This window comes from Amblyomma maculatum, chromosome 3, assembly GCF_055883805.1.
Source record: "Amblyomma maculatum isolate TAMU_Amacu chromosome 3, ASM5588380v1, whole genome shotgun sequence".
Lineage (NCBI taxonomy): Eukaryota > Metazoa > Arthropoda > Arachnida > Ixodida > Ixodidae > Amblyomma > Amblyomma maculatum.
In genome coordinates, this window is record NC_139346.1 from 124,981,541 (window position 1) to 124,995,133 (window position 13,593).

General features: G+C 42.2%; 1 protein-coding gene across 1 annotated transcript in view; it reads right to left on the minus strand.

Annotated features, from left to right (window-relative positions):
* Positions 1 to 13,593, minus strand: part of LOC146195949 (uncharacterized) — a 48,693-nt gene that overhangs the window by 11,399 nt on the left and 23,701 nt on the right. The window contains exons 2-4 of the mRNA XM_084596304.1: positions 7,423 to 7,533; positions 1,138 to 1,167; positions 811 to 848 (exon numbers count right to left, since the gene is read on the minus strand). Of these exons, the coding sequence (XP_084452430.1) occupies positions 811 to 848; positions 1,138 to 1,167; positions 7,423 to 7,495 (141 nt within the window). The 5' untranslated portion in view covers positions 7,496 to 7,533. The remainder of the gene's footprint in view (positions 1 to 810; positions 849 to 1,137; positions 1,168 to 7,422; positions 7,534 to 13,593) is intronic.

Genomic DNA, 13,593 nt, shown 5'->3' on the forward strand with positions numbered 1-13,593 from the left:
TGTGCAAAGTTATACCAATCAATTTGCTACCATGTAATTTTAGCATTTCGTTTTTGGTTTGAGACGATTTCTCAATCTAGCACTCTTGAGTCATCGCGTCTACCACAACGGACCATGTAGGAGGTAGCGCTGAATAAATGTAAGCCAATTCTTGCTCTTTAATGTTTGAAATTCTAGATATGGCGACTGGGAGTGCTGCAAATGTTCTCGTAGAGACCTCGAATTGCGCACATCCTGAATTATATTTCTGGGTGTTAGTATTATTTTCTGCGTGTAACTCTGCGACAAAAGAAACTTCTCATAATAGCTGCTGAGGTTCAGAGTGCCATTTATTTCAGTAGGGGAGAGGATGAGACAAGAGTATAAAAGAAGCGCTTCTGGAGTCGCGCTTACGCTGCATATCTAATGAATGTATCTTAGACGACAGCCCCCTAGGGCTCGCATGTTTTTAGCTAGGCCGTCAGTCGGGGAGGAATATCGTTCTGTATCGTTATGGTAGCAGCCGGCTTGTATGTTGAAAGATGCAGAGCAGTTGGAGTCGTGCGTCGTTAACACGGCCTGGATTCGTTGAGTAGTATACAAAATGAAATATATAAAGCGTTAGAAAGCCTGAGATGCCGAGCCGCAGCTGTCTGCATTGAGTTATTAGCTGAACATTTTCACGCGCTTCTGCTGTTATTAACAGAGGCCTCGCCCTTTTTACAACTTTACAACATGTGGTACGAGGAGCTCTTCCATGTAGAAAAGTGTGAATATTTCATTTCGTTAAAGCTTCAACAAAAATTATGAAAGGAATAATTGTACACTCACCTCTGCACTAAGCTGCGATTTTACTTCTGTCGGTGGGGCTATGGAAGGTAAAAGTAAATGTACAATGGTTCGCAAATAAGCACCTCAAAATGAGTTCATATTCTATTCCTTCGGGTACGATATGTTTTACTTCCAATTAGCTTTTGCAGGATTTCGAGAAAATGGATCTTGAAATACATTTTCAGCAAGAAACTGCAAAATAATCGATTATTTATATACGAATTCATCGACACAAAGTAACAAGACGTTGGATGAGTTTCTATAGAATAGCTGTTGAATTTTGTCTAAGAAATAAAGTTGAAAACAAATTTTTTGCAGCAGGCTTACCTTTTTCCCTTTCCTGCGCATCTTCGGCCACTGCTTCAAACCAAGACATTGTATCATATAAAGAGAGCAAAGGAAATGATAGCTGCTTATATGTCTGAAACATTAACACCATATCGTTGCATGCTATGCAAGCAATTTGACAATATCCGGAGAAAGGTTGAAAACATACGGCTTTTATTAAATAATCTCGAAGTAAACTTGCAATAACATTTCATTTTTCATAAAATTACCGAACAGCGGGTCAACATAATTGTACTTCTGTATTTGCGGTTTAATACGTGTTATACCTAGATTAACTAACTGAAGTATGCATGAATACTTTTCAATATTTTGCATCATTCATATAAATAAAGCAAACGAAAAAGATTGTTGCCAAAGAAATATGAAGTGAGGGATGCTCTTATATGTAGATATGTGTCACTACAAAATCACCGTCTGTTTTCTGCGCCGCAATACAAGTGTTGCTTTGTTGCATTTGGCTTCTACGGGTCCTCACGATAAGTTCTGACTGGCGATGCAGAGAGGAGGAAAGAGGTGGCTAGGTTTGGTCTGTAGCATCTAGCGTGGGCAGACAGAAGGCAGTTAAAAATATAGACGACCAAGAAAATAATTGATACTTGATTTCTAGGGCGTACAACTCGCTTTTAGGAGTAGAACGAAATCGCATTATTGGATCTTACTCGTGCCATGCATTCAATAAGTACATCTGTATTCTGCTTGAGCCAAAGAGCCTTCGTGAACAATAGGTGAACAGCACGCCTTCCGATTCGAAGACTCTTGGATCGATTCTAACTACCAAGCAAATTGACCAAACTATGTCCTTACCTATATAGCTCTTATTTATTTACATTGTCCTACATTTCTACAAAGTATACATGATATAAATTTTATTTCAAACAAATTCTTACGCAACGAGCTCCTTGTGCACACATCCAAATTACGTCTAATGAATACATTCAGGCAATGGGCGTAAAATATAATTATTCTGAATTGCATTTCAAGCGTGATGACAGAAACGGGTTTTGTCTGCTGAAGCAAGACTGTTCTGCAATAGCTTTCAATTTTATTTAAGAGCCTTTTAGTTTATAAACTCGCTATATACTGTTGATAGGTGCATGCTTTTGGAAGATGCTATATAACTCAAAGAGTATCCATAACAATATGCATGCAGCTGCTATTTACGCATCACTTTCACTACATACCACACAATAGGCCCATTTACAGTTTCTGTTCATCATAATATCACGCCGTGTGCCGCAACAGTTGCTCACAAGGGTGACGGGCTGTTCTTTTCCGTGAATTTCATTGATCCGAAAGAGGCTTGTCGACGTTCACTGCTCACTAGTAACACGATGCCTGATGTATAACCATCTCCGGGGACCTCAGTTTCGCCTCTGCTTAGCGCTTTTCGAGAAGGACTCATACAACTACAAAATGAAGCAGCATGCGACTTGTCTCCAACTGTCTCTTTTCGACCAAAACGTCCTGCCTTGTCGACCGCAATAGCCACATAACATCTGCAAGCCGAACGTGTGAATTACCCTCAAGATCTGTGAACGCATAATGCACACTGTAATAAAATTCTGTCCGCCGTTTCTTGTATTTTCCTGAGACCGTACAACATGGAGTTCATATCCGGATTCTAGAGGATAAGCTGCCCATTGTGCTAATACAACGCTGTGATGAAAGAATGATTCAGGCCATCATCAAACTGGTTGATGGCTGCCAGGTGATTTATACATTCAAATCAGGCCAATTAACTAGGTTCGAAGCTAACTGAGATAGTTGTAAGATGGTGGCATGCAGTTTAATGGCGGCTACTGTTGAGTAGCTGTTACAAACAATGGCAAAACTGTCGCGGCTGGAGCATTTCTAATGGTAAGTTGCGGCGTGTGCCTACGAGTTCAGGCAGAGACGCTTTTTTTTATACTTTATAAAAGCTCGGCTTAAAGCATGTCTTGTGTGTTACCAGCGATATAATATAGGGGTGCGGGAAAAATCTATCCTGGGACTTCACACAAGTCTAATGTGTTCTGTGTTAAAGCCGGTTATTATTAGTGACAGGGGAAGAGAAACATTGTTCCTTTAATATTTTTGGGTCGCCTGACAGTGCTCTATGTCTTCTGTGTTCTCAGTCTTCTGTGTTTTTGTCGTAAAGCCATCTAGGCCCGCGTACGTTAAGCGCTTAAAGTTAATTTCGTGCGTCGAGAAGCAAACGCGTCTCGTTTGTTCCCGATTAGCTGAAAACACGTTGCAATATTGCTTTCGTACAAGAAGACAAACTCAACATAGAAAAAAAAACTGATTCCAGAGCAGTAGCCCTCTCTGGCGTATTCTGGATGGCCTGTGCTTCGTACAGAAAACGTCAAATGATGATCGAGCATGTTCTCACTGCTCCCTTTAATAATCCGGTGTTTTTTTCCTAAATGATGGAACAGAGTGCTGCGAGCAAAGCAGCGTGTTGCGGTCACAGACGGTGGTAAAACCGTGGCGTCGAACCACTTGTTCAGCTTTTCCTGTCAGGAAATCAGTGAACAAAAATAGAATGAAAATGTTCAGTTCGCTTGGTGTCATTTCTGTCAGGCACGTATTTGTTCACGCCCCTTGTAGTCCATAGTTCACACATAGCTCTCGTTGTCGAAGGTAAAACCTGTCCTGAAATTTACAAATGTAAGTGCAATTCGGTGCGTTTCCTCACACGTGTGTGACACGATATGCCAGGTAATTTGTAGCTCTTGCTATTTTTGCGCTGCGTATAAGCATGAAGCTTTATTCACAATGCATGGGCCCGCGAGCTGTTTTTTGTTACGGACAGCTTACTTTGAAATTGCTTTGAGCATGCAACTGCAAAGCAAAAGGACACACGAAAATGAGCTTTCAAACCGAAACTTTAGAGCGTCTGCTCGCGAACATGGTTAAAAATTGTCCTACATCCCTTTTTTCCCAATTTTTAAAATACATTGCAAGAATTCATCATCATCAGCCTGACTATACCCACTGCAGGGCGAAGGCCTCTCCCATATTTGTCCAATTAACCCGGTTCTGTGCTAGCTGCATCCACTTGACCCCTGGGAACTTCTTAACCTCATCCGCACACCTAACTTTCTGCCACCCCGTGCTACGTTTCCTTCCCTTGGAATCCAGTTTGTTACCCTAAGCGACCATCGGTTATCCTCTCTTCGCACTACATGTCCTGCCCATGTCCATTTGTTCTACTTAATTTCCGCTATAATGTCGGTAACTTGAGTTATAAGAAGAATTGCGAGAATTTTGTAAGAATTGGGAGTATGTAAATCTTTTTGCAAAGTAATTCTAGCAGCTGTAGGTTGTAAAACGCAAGTTGAAACATTGCTCATTTTTTACTTAGCGAGTAAAAATTGGGAAAGCCATGATAGTGATTTTCATGATGCCGATCAGGGTGGTGGCACACTTGTGCGAACAGCTATTTGGTCCCAGCTTTTCCCCCCTCCCTCTCATCTTTCGCCATAATGGGAGTCACCAAGCCTCATGATTTCCACGCATTCAGAAAGTTTACATTCTTTTGATTTCTTTTGATATTATAGAAAACAAAGAAATATTTTTTCATCTATACTTCAGCTCTGCGTCAACTAAGGTGAAAAGAGGTCTGCTGATTTTAAATCCAGTAATGACAACTAATATTGTCTATCCTAGAGGTTAATAGCGTGCAATTATGTAAGCATGGAGCTGAAAACATTCCAAAAATCTGATGGTTGCAGAAATAAGTGAAAGTACCGAAAGCGAGGAGTATGCCTTGCACACAGTAGAAACGACTTAGTTCTGAGTTCGCATACACCCATTAAAAACAATCATAACAAAAGGCAGATCGGGTAGGACCATATAGCGTGCATTACTGCTGATCGATGTCTTAATGGCGCTTGCTTCAGAAGTGGTGTAGGCTTTGCGGAGGACGTCGACAAAAGGGCGCCAAGAATGGTTTTCGCAGCTGTGTATGGCGTTCTGACTTTTTCTTCTAAATATTGAATTTTTCGTTTAGATGTGCACATATGTTACGTAATGTCGTTGGTAGTTTTCAAATACGTAGCGCAGGGCGACGAATTCTTTCTTCTTTACGCTGTAAAGCTGGTGGTAACCGGCATGAAGGGGAGGAGTTGAATCCTCTGGCGCGTAGCGCGTTGACTTATGAAAAGTGTTTTCCGTGAGAGGTGTTCCTACAAAGTATTCTGATGAAGTCACGAGTTGTTGAGAATACTGAAAATGAATCTAGTTGCATCTCCGCTGAACCCTCCGTTATAAAGCGAACTGGTGCCGCCTTAACTCCACATGGTTACGCGCCTGTAGTATAGCTACATTTACAGTTAGACACCTAGTAAAACATTATTTTTGGTAAATAATTTAGCATGGTTCAGGCTACATTACAAGCACTCTAGTTATGATGCACGATGCAACGTTTTAATGTTACTATATGCATAATTCTGGAGAATAGGCTTGCTCTGTTGTTATAGCACGTAGATAAACTGAATACCCTTCTCAACGAAATATTTATTTGGTCGCTGTAATGGCCAGACGCAAGCGCTATTAAGGCTGATGTTGCAGAAAGAGTGTCCAAAATAAAATGCTGAAGAAGCAGACCGAGTAGATTGAATTTGAATAGAATGCCGAACACCAAAATATAGTTTTGGATTGGTTGTCCCGCAAATATTCCGAGAAAACACTTCCCCTGCATTGCCCAAAACTCCATGCAGAGTTGAATATTTCATACTTACTTCCACAAAATAACGAGTATTAGAGGTTGCCTCTTTGATTTATATATACAATTATAAATTTAGAAAAAGTGCCCAACATTGTCAAAAACTTGTAATATGACAGAAGGCGAATGTGCATTTTCAGAATATACCTCTCTCGTAGTAAACCCTAAGCAAAAATAATAAATGATGGTTAACCATAATTTCTGGCTGATTGAATTAGTTAACTGAATGCGGCAAGATTTTTTAAGATGTGAATTATAGATGTTAGGCTGCACCGGCATTGAATTCGAAGCGACTTTAAGAAGCCGTTCTCAATGCCGAAATCATGATTTTTAATAAATAGGCACTATAATTTAAGGCACTTTTTCATCATCCAAAGGTTTAACTTAAGCCTAAAGATGAACGTCACCACAGCAAAAACGAAGCGTGAAATCAGGTTGGAAAAGCAACCCTTTTCATACTTTTAGTGCAGTTAGTGCTAGGTGAAGTTACTGGTTGCTCAACGGCGGTCAAGGGCGAAAACACTCATTTATTTTAACCATTAAAAAGAAAACGGCTGCACAAAAAAGAGAACAAAAATGGTTGCGGTCAGATGGAGAGAAAATCATATAGGAGCCGTAAAAAAATAAACCAATTAAAATACGCCAGTTGTTTGTCAAGGAGTCCTAGGTGCCGGAATCAGGACTGAAAACGCTAATATCCCTAGAGGACAAGACTGAAAAATCAATGAAGATGTTCTTTAGTATTGAATTACGGAAAACAGATGAGATCCCGGGGTAAAACCATAAAGTAGCCACGTCATCTGTTCACGCTTTCACCTAGGATATTTAAGAACCTCGATTTCGCACGTGTAAAGCAAACTTTTATGATCAGCTTGGAGAAAATATTACCGTGCAGTGTCGGTAAAAAAAAGTTTTTAATGCGCATGTATCAATACGAACATTTATTTATTTATTCAAAGTACCTTACAGGACACAGAAGGGAACTGAGTTAGAGGGGACAATAACGAAGTAAATAAAATGGGAACAATTCTTTAAATACAACGAGCTGTACAAGATAAAGAGTAAAAACATTACTACTCCAATGGCAAAACAAAATTTTAGGCAATGTTTTTTTTTATGTTTTCTTTATGCGCTAAGGGCTAATTAACAAGACGATGCTTTAAAATTTAAATGAGTCAGAGCATGATCGTTCTAGAAACATTATCAATACGCATTGTGTTAGATTCATAACTCAACGCACGTGTAATCGATATTTTTCAGTGCAGTAGCTTACCGACAAAGGTGAAAGATGAGATGCTGCTAACGGTCCTTTTCCCTACACTTTGAAGAATGTAAACTATTGGTTCCGGCAGCAATGTATAGTATTAAAACCAAGAGATCTAATCATTCTGTCGCTGCAGCCTGTCTTGAACCAAGTAGCGATAGATCAGAACGAGTCAGCGAACCTGGTTGCCCAAGGAGAGTGTCCCCTTCGCGTTTTTGGTAGTTTCAGCCTTAGTGGAGAGAAATTTATCAGGGAAATAAAATTATATGTTGAGAAAAGAAGCAACACTCACGCATGGCGACCGTGTAGACAAACCACGTACAAAGTAAAATGGCTCCACACTGCAGGAGTTTCATAGTGCTCATCTGTTTTTGAAGCGCTTGAATGTTGAGGATTGCAGGCCCTATTGAAAAATTATGTCAGTTTCGCTGGCAGCACAAAAAAGTAATATAATCTTGCAAAAGTCATCACTCATTTTTATATGCCTATTTATTTACATATTTATTTATTTATGCCGCTGGGCTCTTTGTTCAGGACCTTAGCAGGGTGTGTGCATATACAGAAATTAACAAAACAAAAAGCCGAACAATATCGATAAAGATTCAAGAATGACCTAATGACTTCTGCGGGATCGTGTCATTAATGATGTTATTCGGGTCAATTATGGTTCGTGGAACAGAGGTATTCTTAAAGTAATTAACTCTTAAGCTTAGAGACGTTAGTCTGTTTTCATGCCATTGTCTTTTTTTGCAACTTGTCAAGAAACTGAAATTACGTGATGTGTCAATATTGTATATGGCCTGTCATTAACCGAAATAAGAACAATAACCTTAAATATGCGATGCCTTTCACTTATTGGCGGGAACACGCATTGTTGAATCAATTGACTAATTAGAACACAGCCATATTTCTTTTTAGATAACTTGCTGCTTTACGTAGCATGCATTCTAGTTTGTGGATATTCGATGCCGTCATCAGGGCTTAAATTATGAACGCATATTTAAGCTTTAGATGGAATATGGTATTGTGCGCAAGAGATCGTATGGATAACACAATTAATAGGTTTTTTTTCATGATAGTTTTTTGTCACTTACAATTAGTCATCTCTACAGCAATTTTTCGTTTAAGATAATATTGCTCATGCTTCGCCTATTTCTTCTACTGAATGTGTCAAACAAGTCAAAGTCCGTAAGTCACACACATGATTCGGCATTGTTTTTGAACTTCGCCATAGATTTGTTCAGTCCTGTCCCTACGGAGAAAGGTTATATTTAGAGATTGCGTGGACTTCACTTTATAGAAAGGTCTGAATATGACAGCTTATTTATGCACAAGACAAAACACTGCTTTCCCCGAAAAGAAAATATTTTTTTTTCCAACTGTACCAAGTAACACGCCCTCCCCAATGTGTCCCGTACACCTTTCATTCGTGAGGTCCAGCTGAGCATTAATTCACGCGGCCATTAACCATCTGTTCAATGCGCCATTGCGAGCTTCTAACAAGGAGCCCGTAACTGCTTGTTGGTTTGGCTTGGATAGCATGAGGTCTCTAACCAGCCGGCAGAACCTTTGGCGTTGTCGAGAATCATTGGTGCCAAAAAAATCCTAACATCACAGCGTCTAACCAAGGGCGCAAAACCTTCAAGCATTCCGCAATGCTTACGTCATGCATGACGTCATGCGTGGAATAAAGGTGAGCAAAGCCGGACATGCAATGCGAAATAGATGGAGCCGAATTTTGAAGCTATATGACTTTATATTAAAGTGATATCCGGGATTCGTACCTACAAAACGGAAACTGCGAGCCAAATTCATTAAGCAGCTAGACCACGAACGCCATTTGTCCTGCTTTTTGTGAATAATTTGCTATATGTTTACTCGAGAACCAGCCGGAAGATGTGAAAAAAGTGAATTCCGAAATATGTTTTCACCTTTGCGGGCCAGTAGTATACAAGAGGTCAGCCTGTAGTTCTTCAGTATATCTATATATTAAATCAGCATGTAGATTATCCATATCGAAAAGAACTGGAAGATAAGTATAGTGACTGGCTGCACGACAACCACAGCCCTTTATGAAAAAGCATTAATGATTTCAGTTTTGAAGGGAATTAGGCAAGGCGGCATGACCTATGCAGTACTTTGAAACTCTTCCCTAGATAAAATATTCTGAGTGCTGTTTCGAGAGTTAGAGACAAGGGTACTGACAAATACCTATAAATCTGAGAGTTGGTGATATCATTACCTTGCTATACGTACCTCTATTGACGAATTGCAAGTATTCACTAATTACATATAATAGCTAACAAAAAGGAAGGCCAAACTCATTATGCAAATGACTAAAGCAATGCTCAGCAGCCTCGGAAGGCGGCAGCAGTTTGTGATAGGTAGCGAGCAGCTAGATGCGGCCAGCGAATTGATATACTTAGAGCGTGTATGATCCTCAGATACTGCTGCAGACAACCATGCTGCAGAGAACAAGCGCATGCGTAGATGGTCCCTCTTTTCTTCTTCCCCTCCTTTTTTTTTCTTCTCTATAAATTTCCGAGCCGGAAATAAAGCTTTGTCTTTTCGCTCTGCGAATCTACCTGGTTATCATAGCGTAGTTGCCGGCCTGTGACCGGTAGAACGCAACAGTGGCGACGAGGATTCCTGGCAGCAAGGAAGCCAGGAATACGCCCAAGCACGACAGCCAAGCAGAATGAACCCACCACCAAGAATCAGCCATGGCACACAGGATACCAGAATTCGAAGACGAAAAAGTTAAGTGGCAGCCGTACCTGGTCAAGGTTCAAGAATATTTCGAAGCGAATTATCTGGCAGACGATGCTAAGAAAAGAGCCCTGCTGGTAGCGGCGCTTGGAACAAGGACAATAGAAATTTTGAACGGGAAGGTAGTACCGCGAACGCCTAACGACCTTACCTACAAAGAAGTTGTGGAGACGTTAAGCAGCTGCTACGACCCGGCACCGAATGAAAGCTCTGAAAGTCAAGTTCTTCCATCGCTGCCAGCAAGAAGGGGAATCTGTACATGCATTCATTGTGGCGATACGGCATATGGCACAAAATTGCAATTTTGGAACTATGCTCAGAATCTTCAAAAGCAGCTGTTAGCGAAGAAAAATTTGAATCTCGAAGAAGCCGAGGCTCTTGCCCTTGCCACAGAGAGCACTGAACGCGATTCGCAAGGGATTCTTACTGACCAAGAACAAGCGAGATTGCTAAAGCGCTCTGGCCAATAGGAATCGCGCACGAAGTCGCAGGGCGTGCCACAATGCAAATGTTGCGGTAAGCATGGTCATAATACAAAGGCTTGTCCACGAATCAAGCGCAAATATTTTAAGTGTGCACGGCCGGGGCATTTAGCGCGAATGTGTTCGGCAAATGAGACAAGCAGGACGCTAGCACTAACAGCACAGACGCCAGAAACCGAAGAGTGTTAGTAGCGCCTCCCAAATCTGGTCCTTGACCACCACGCGCTCTCTCATACCCACCATCAGAAAACCGTTTGTATAGAAGGGCATCTAAATAATGATGGATATTAATACTGGCTCCCCTGTTTGCATCATTCTCAAAAGCATTTACCAGCTGCACTCCCATCGATGGCCACAGCTGCAAAAGTCGGAAGTACAGCTTTTATGCTATCTCGGAAAATTGCCACTCCTCGGTACACTGACCATGCCAGTTTCGTATGAGGGTACCACAGTACAATGCAGTCTGTTTTAGACTGCATTGGCCCCCGTCTTTGCGGTCGGGACCTGCTGAAAACAATTGACAGACGAACGCATTCAGGTGCTGACCATGTATTCGAAGCCTCTCGTGTTAATGCAAGCCTGGGAGGACGTGCCGATGCTGCTCCAGCAAAACGCCGACCTGTTCACTGATGGCGCTGGTCTCATGAAAGGTTGTGGCGGTTGTATCCTTTCTTAGGCATATAACTCTGCCTGACATTTTCCCTCACTTTATTTGCTGATTAGCTCAACGAGGGCTCAGAATCGGGCAACCTTGACGCCATAGGTAAAACCGAAATGTGTTACTAGGTAGCTGCCAACATTCCAACTGTATTTATGCAAATGTGACGCTTGCGATATCACCGTAAGTTTCATGTCCGCGGCTATAAAGGAGGATGACTCTAGCGATCAACAGTCAAGGTAGGTTAAAGCAATTCAGAAACCTAAAATGTAGAAGCTTAACAAGCTTTCTCCTTAGTTCAGTTGTAGCTCAACGAATACTCAACTCGCAGTTCAGTGTGCGAATCCCACTGGCGGCAAGTGGTTATATTCTTTTGAGTTGTATTCAATTTTCTCCACTATTATTGGTTAATACATATTGTTACAGACTAGATGGATGAAGAAGAGGAGTTGAGAGTGGAGGAGGACGAAGAAGTGTGTGGTAGCGGAGTTGCTGTCTGGCTCGAGTGTATTGTGGTTCGGTCGCAGTAGCGTTGCCTTAAGTCGTAATATCAAGAACGCTACAATATTATTCATGCCAGGGTGGTGCAGTGGTTACGGCGCTTGACTACTGTTCCCAAGAATACGGGATCGAGTCCCGGCCTCGGCGGCCGCTTTTCGATGGAGGTGAAAAGCAAGGCGTCCGTGTGCTGTGCGATGTCAGTGCACGTAAAGAACCCCAGGTGGACGAAATTTCCAGAGTCCTCCACTACGGCGTCTCTCATAGCCTGAGTCGCTTTGGGACGTTAAACCCCACATACCAAACCAATATTATTCAAGGTGAAAGAATATTCTGTTTCCATTTAAGTCAGTGGTTGTTGGCTTCCTTTTTACGTAGTCATAAATAAGCCTCTAATTTTCTCGGTGGTAGCACGCAATTATATAACAGTAGACAGAAACTATGGAACAATTTTGCAATGGCAAGGAATGTGCGCCTTATGCGGACATCCACACTAGTCGATCTTAGAACTAATCACTTTGAAAAATAAAAAGTCATGCCCGCACCCTCTCGTTGATTAGTGCAGTATATAGAAGATGACAAAACACATGACAATGAGAAAAAAATAGCTGGAAGCAACCCCAGGTTGGATACTGAAAACACTATTTAATGTTTGCAAATGGCAGACTTTGTGCCTCAGTTTTTGGTGTTACAACCAATCCGCATCGCTTAGAACAAATGTAGGAAGGAGTACAAAGGGAAATACAAAAAAGTGGGTATGAGTGAATAGTTTAGACCACTTGGTACCTTTTTATTTCGTTTACCTCCCCCAAGACGCAGCTGTGTTTAAGAAATATAACAGGTTGGCTGGGGTGAAACGCCGGCACAATGGTGTCATACCCCCCTGCCCATAGATCTCATACTGCTAAAGTCAAAAAGACTAAATCTGAGAATATTACAAATTGGGATTTTAAAATTGTCGTGAGAAGATTCGAACCACGCTAATTCCAGTGTCCTTCAGACATTACAAATCACGTTGTGAGTGTTGCCACTGAAAGAAGAAAAAAAACGCACAAGCCTGCCAACTGGCTCAGGCGGAGGCTCCACCGCTGCCTCGTGTGGGGAGTGGGCTGTTCTAAAGAATGCAGCAGAAATTTGAAGATTTGATGAGCATCGCAAAATGCACCCTCTGCGGCCGAAGTGACGGTTGCAACAATGGCGCGAACAAAGAATACGCGTGTGGTACAGATCATCCGTTGTATCCGCGCTAAGTTCCAAGTAATCGCAGCCCCGAGGGAAAAAAGCCTCGAACTCGAAAATAGCCGTCATCGCTTCTTTTATCTACATGTACTCGGAAGTGACGTACCGCAGGGCACTAAAAATTTTTTTTCCTCAACATTATAGCTCCTGAAACTACCACCCTGGCGCCAAGTAGATTGCGCCCGGATCTAATTGCTTTACACCAAAGAACTGCTCGCAATACCTTGCATCAGACAAGTATAGCCTGTCGAAATGCAGAAGGATAATAGCAACGGCGTCTTTAAAAGCAGGAAAGGAAATAACCGCCCCCCTTCCTTCCTTTCCACCGGCTGCCAACACTCTCTGCTACTGCACTGTCAGGCATGTTGAGTCAATATTTTAACCCTTAAAGGCCCACTGTCCACCCTCCGGTCGAAAATAATTTTTTCTCCGGTGACTGTGAGACTTCACCCCTAGAACGCAAGGCCGCAAAATGTTTTTGAAAAGAGTAACTAATAACGCAGTTACAGCCACCGCAATCACCCGATTCTGTCATGCTTCTCTCCTTCCGTTCACTAGCAAAGGTTTTCCACTCTCCTGCCCGAGGTCGCCTAGCCTCCGCAAGACAAATTCCCCTTCCTCCTCCGCGTTTGGCGGGAGGTGGGGCGTGGCACTCCGCGAGCGCGAAAAAATAAAAACGGGGGAGGGAGCGCGCGCCGCTGGATTCAGTCTGGCCGTGGCGAGGGAAAAGCGCGCAGCGAACGGTCGACATCCATCCTTCTCCCGTCAGTCAGCGAGACGGACCAATGGACGTCGTTCGCGGTACGTACGTCATTAC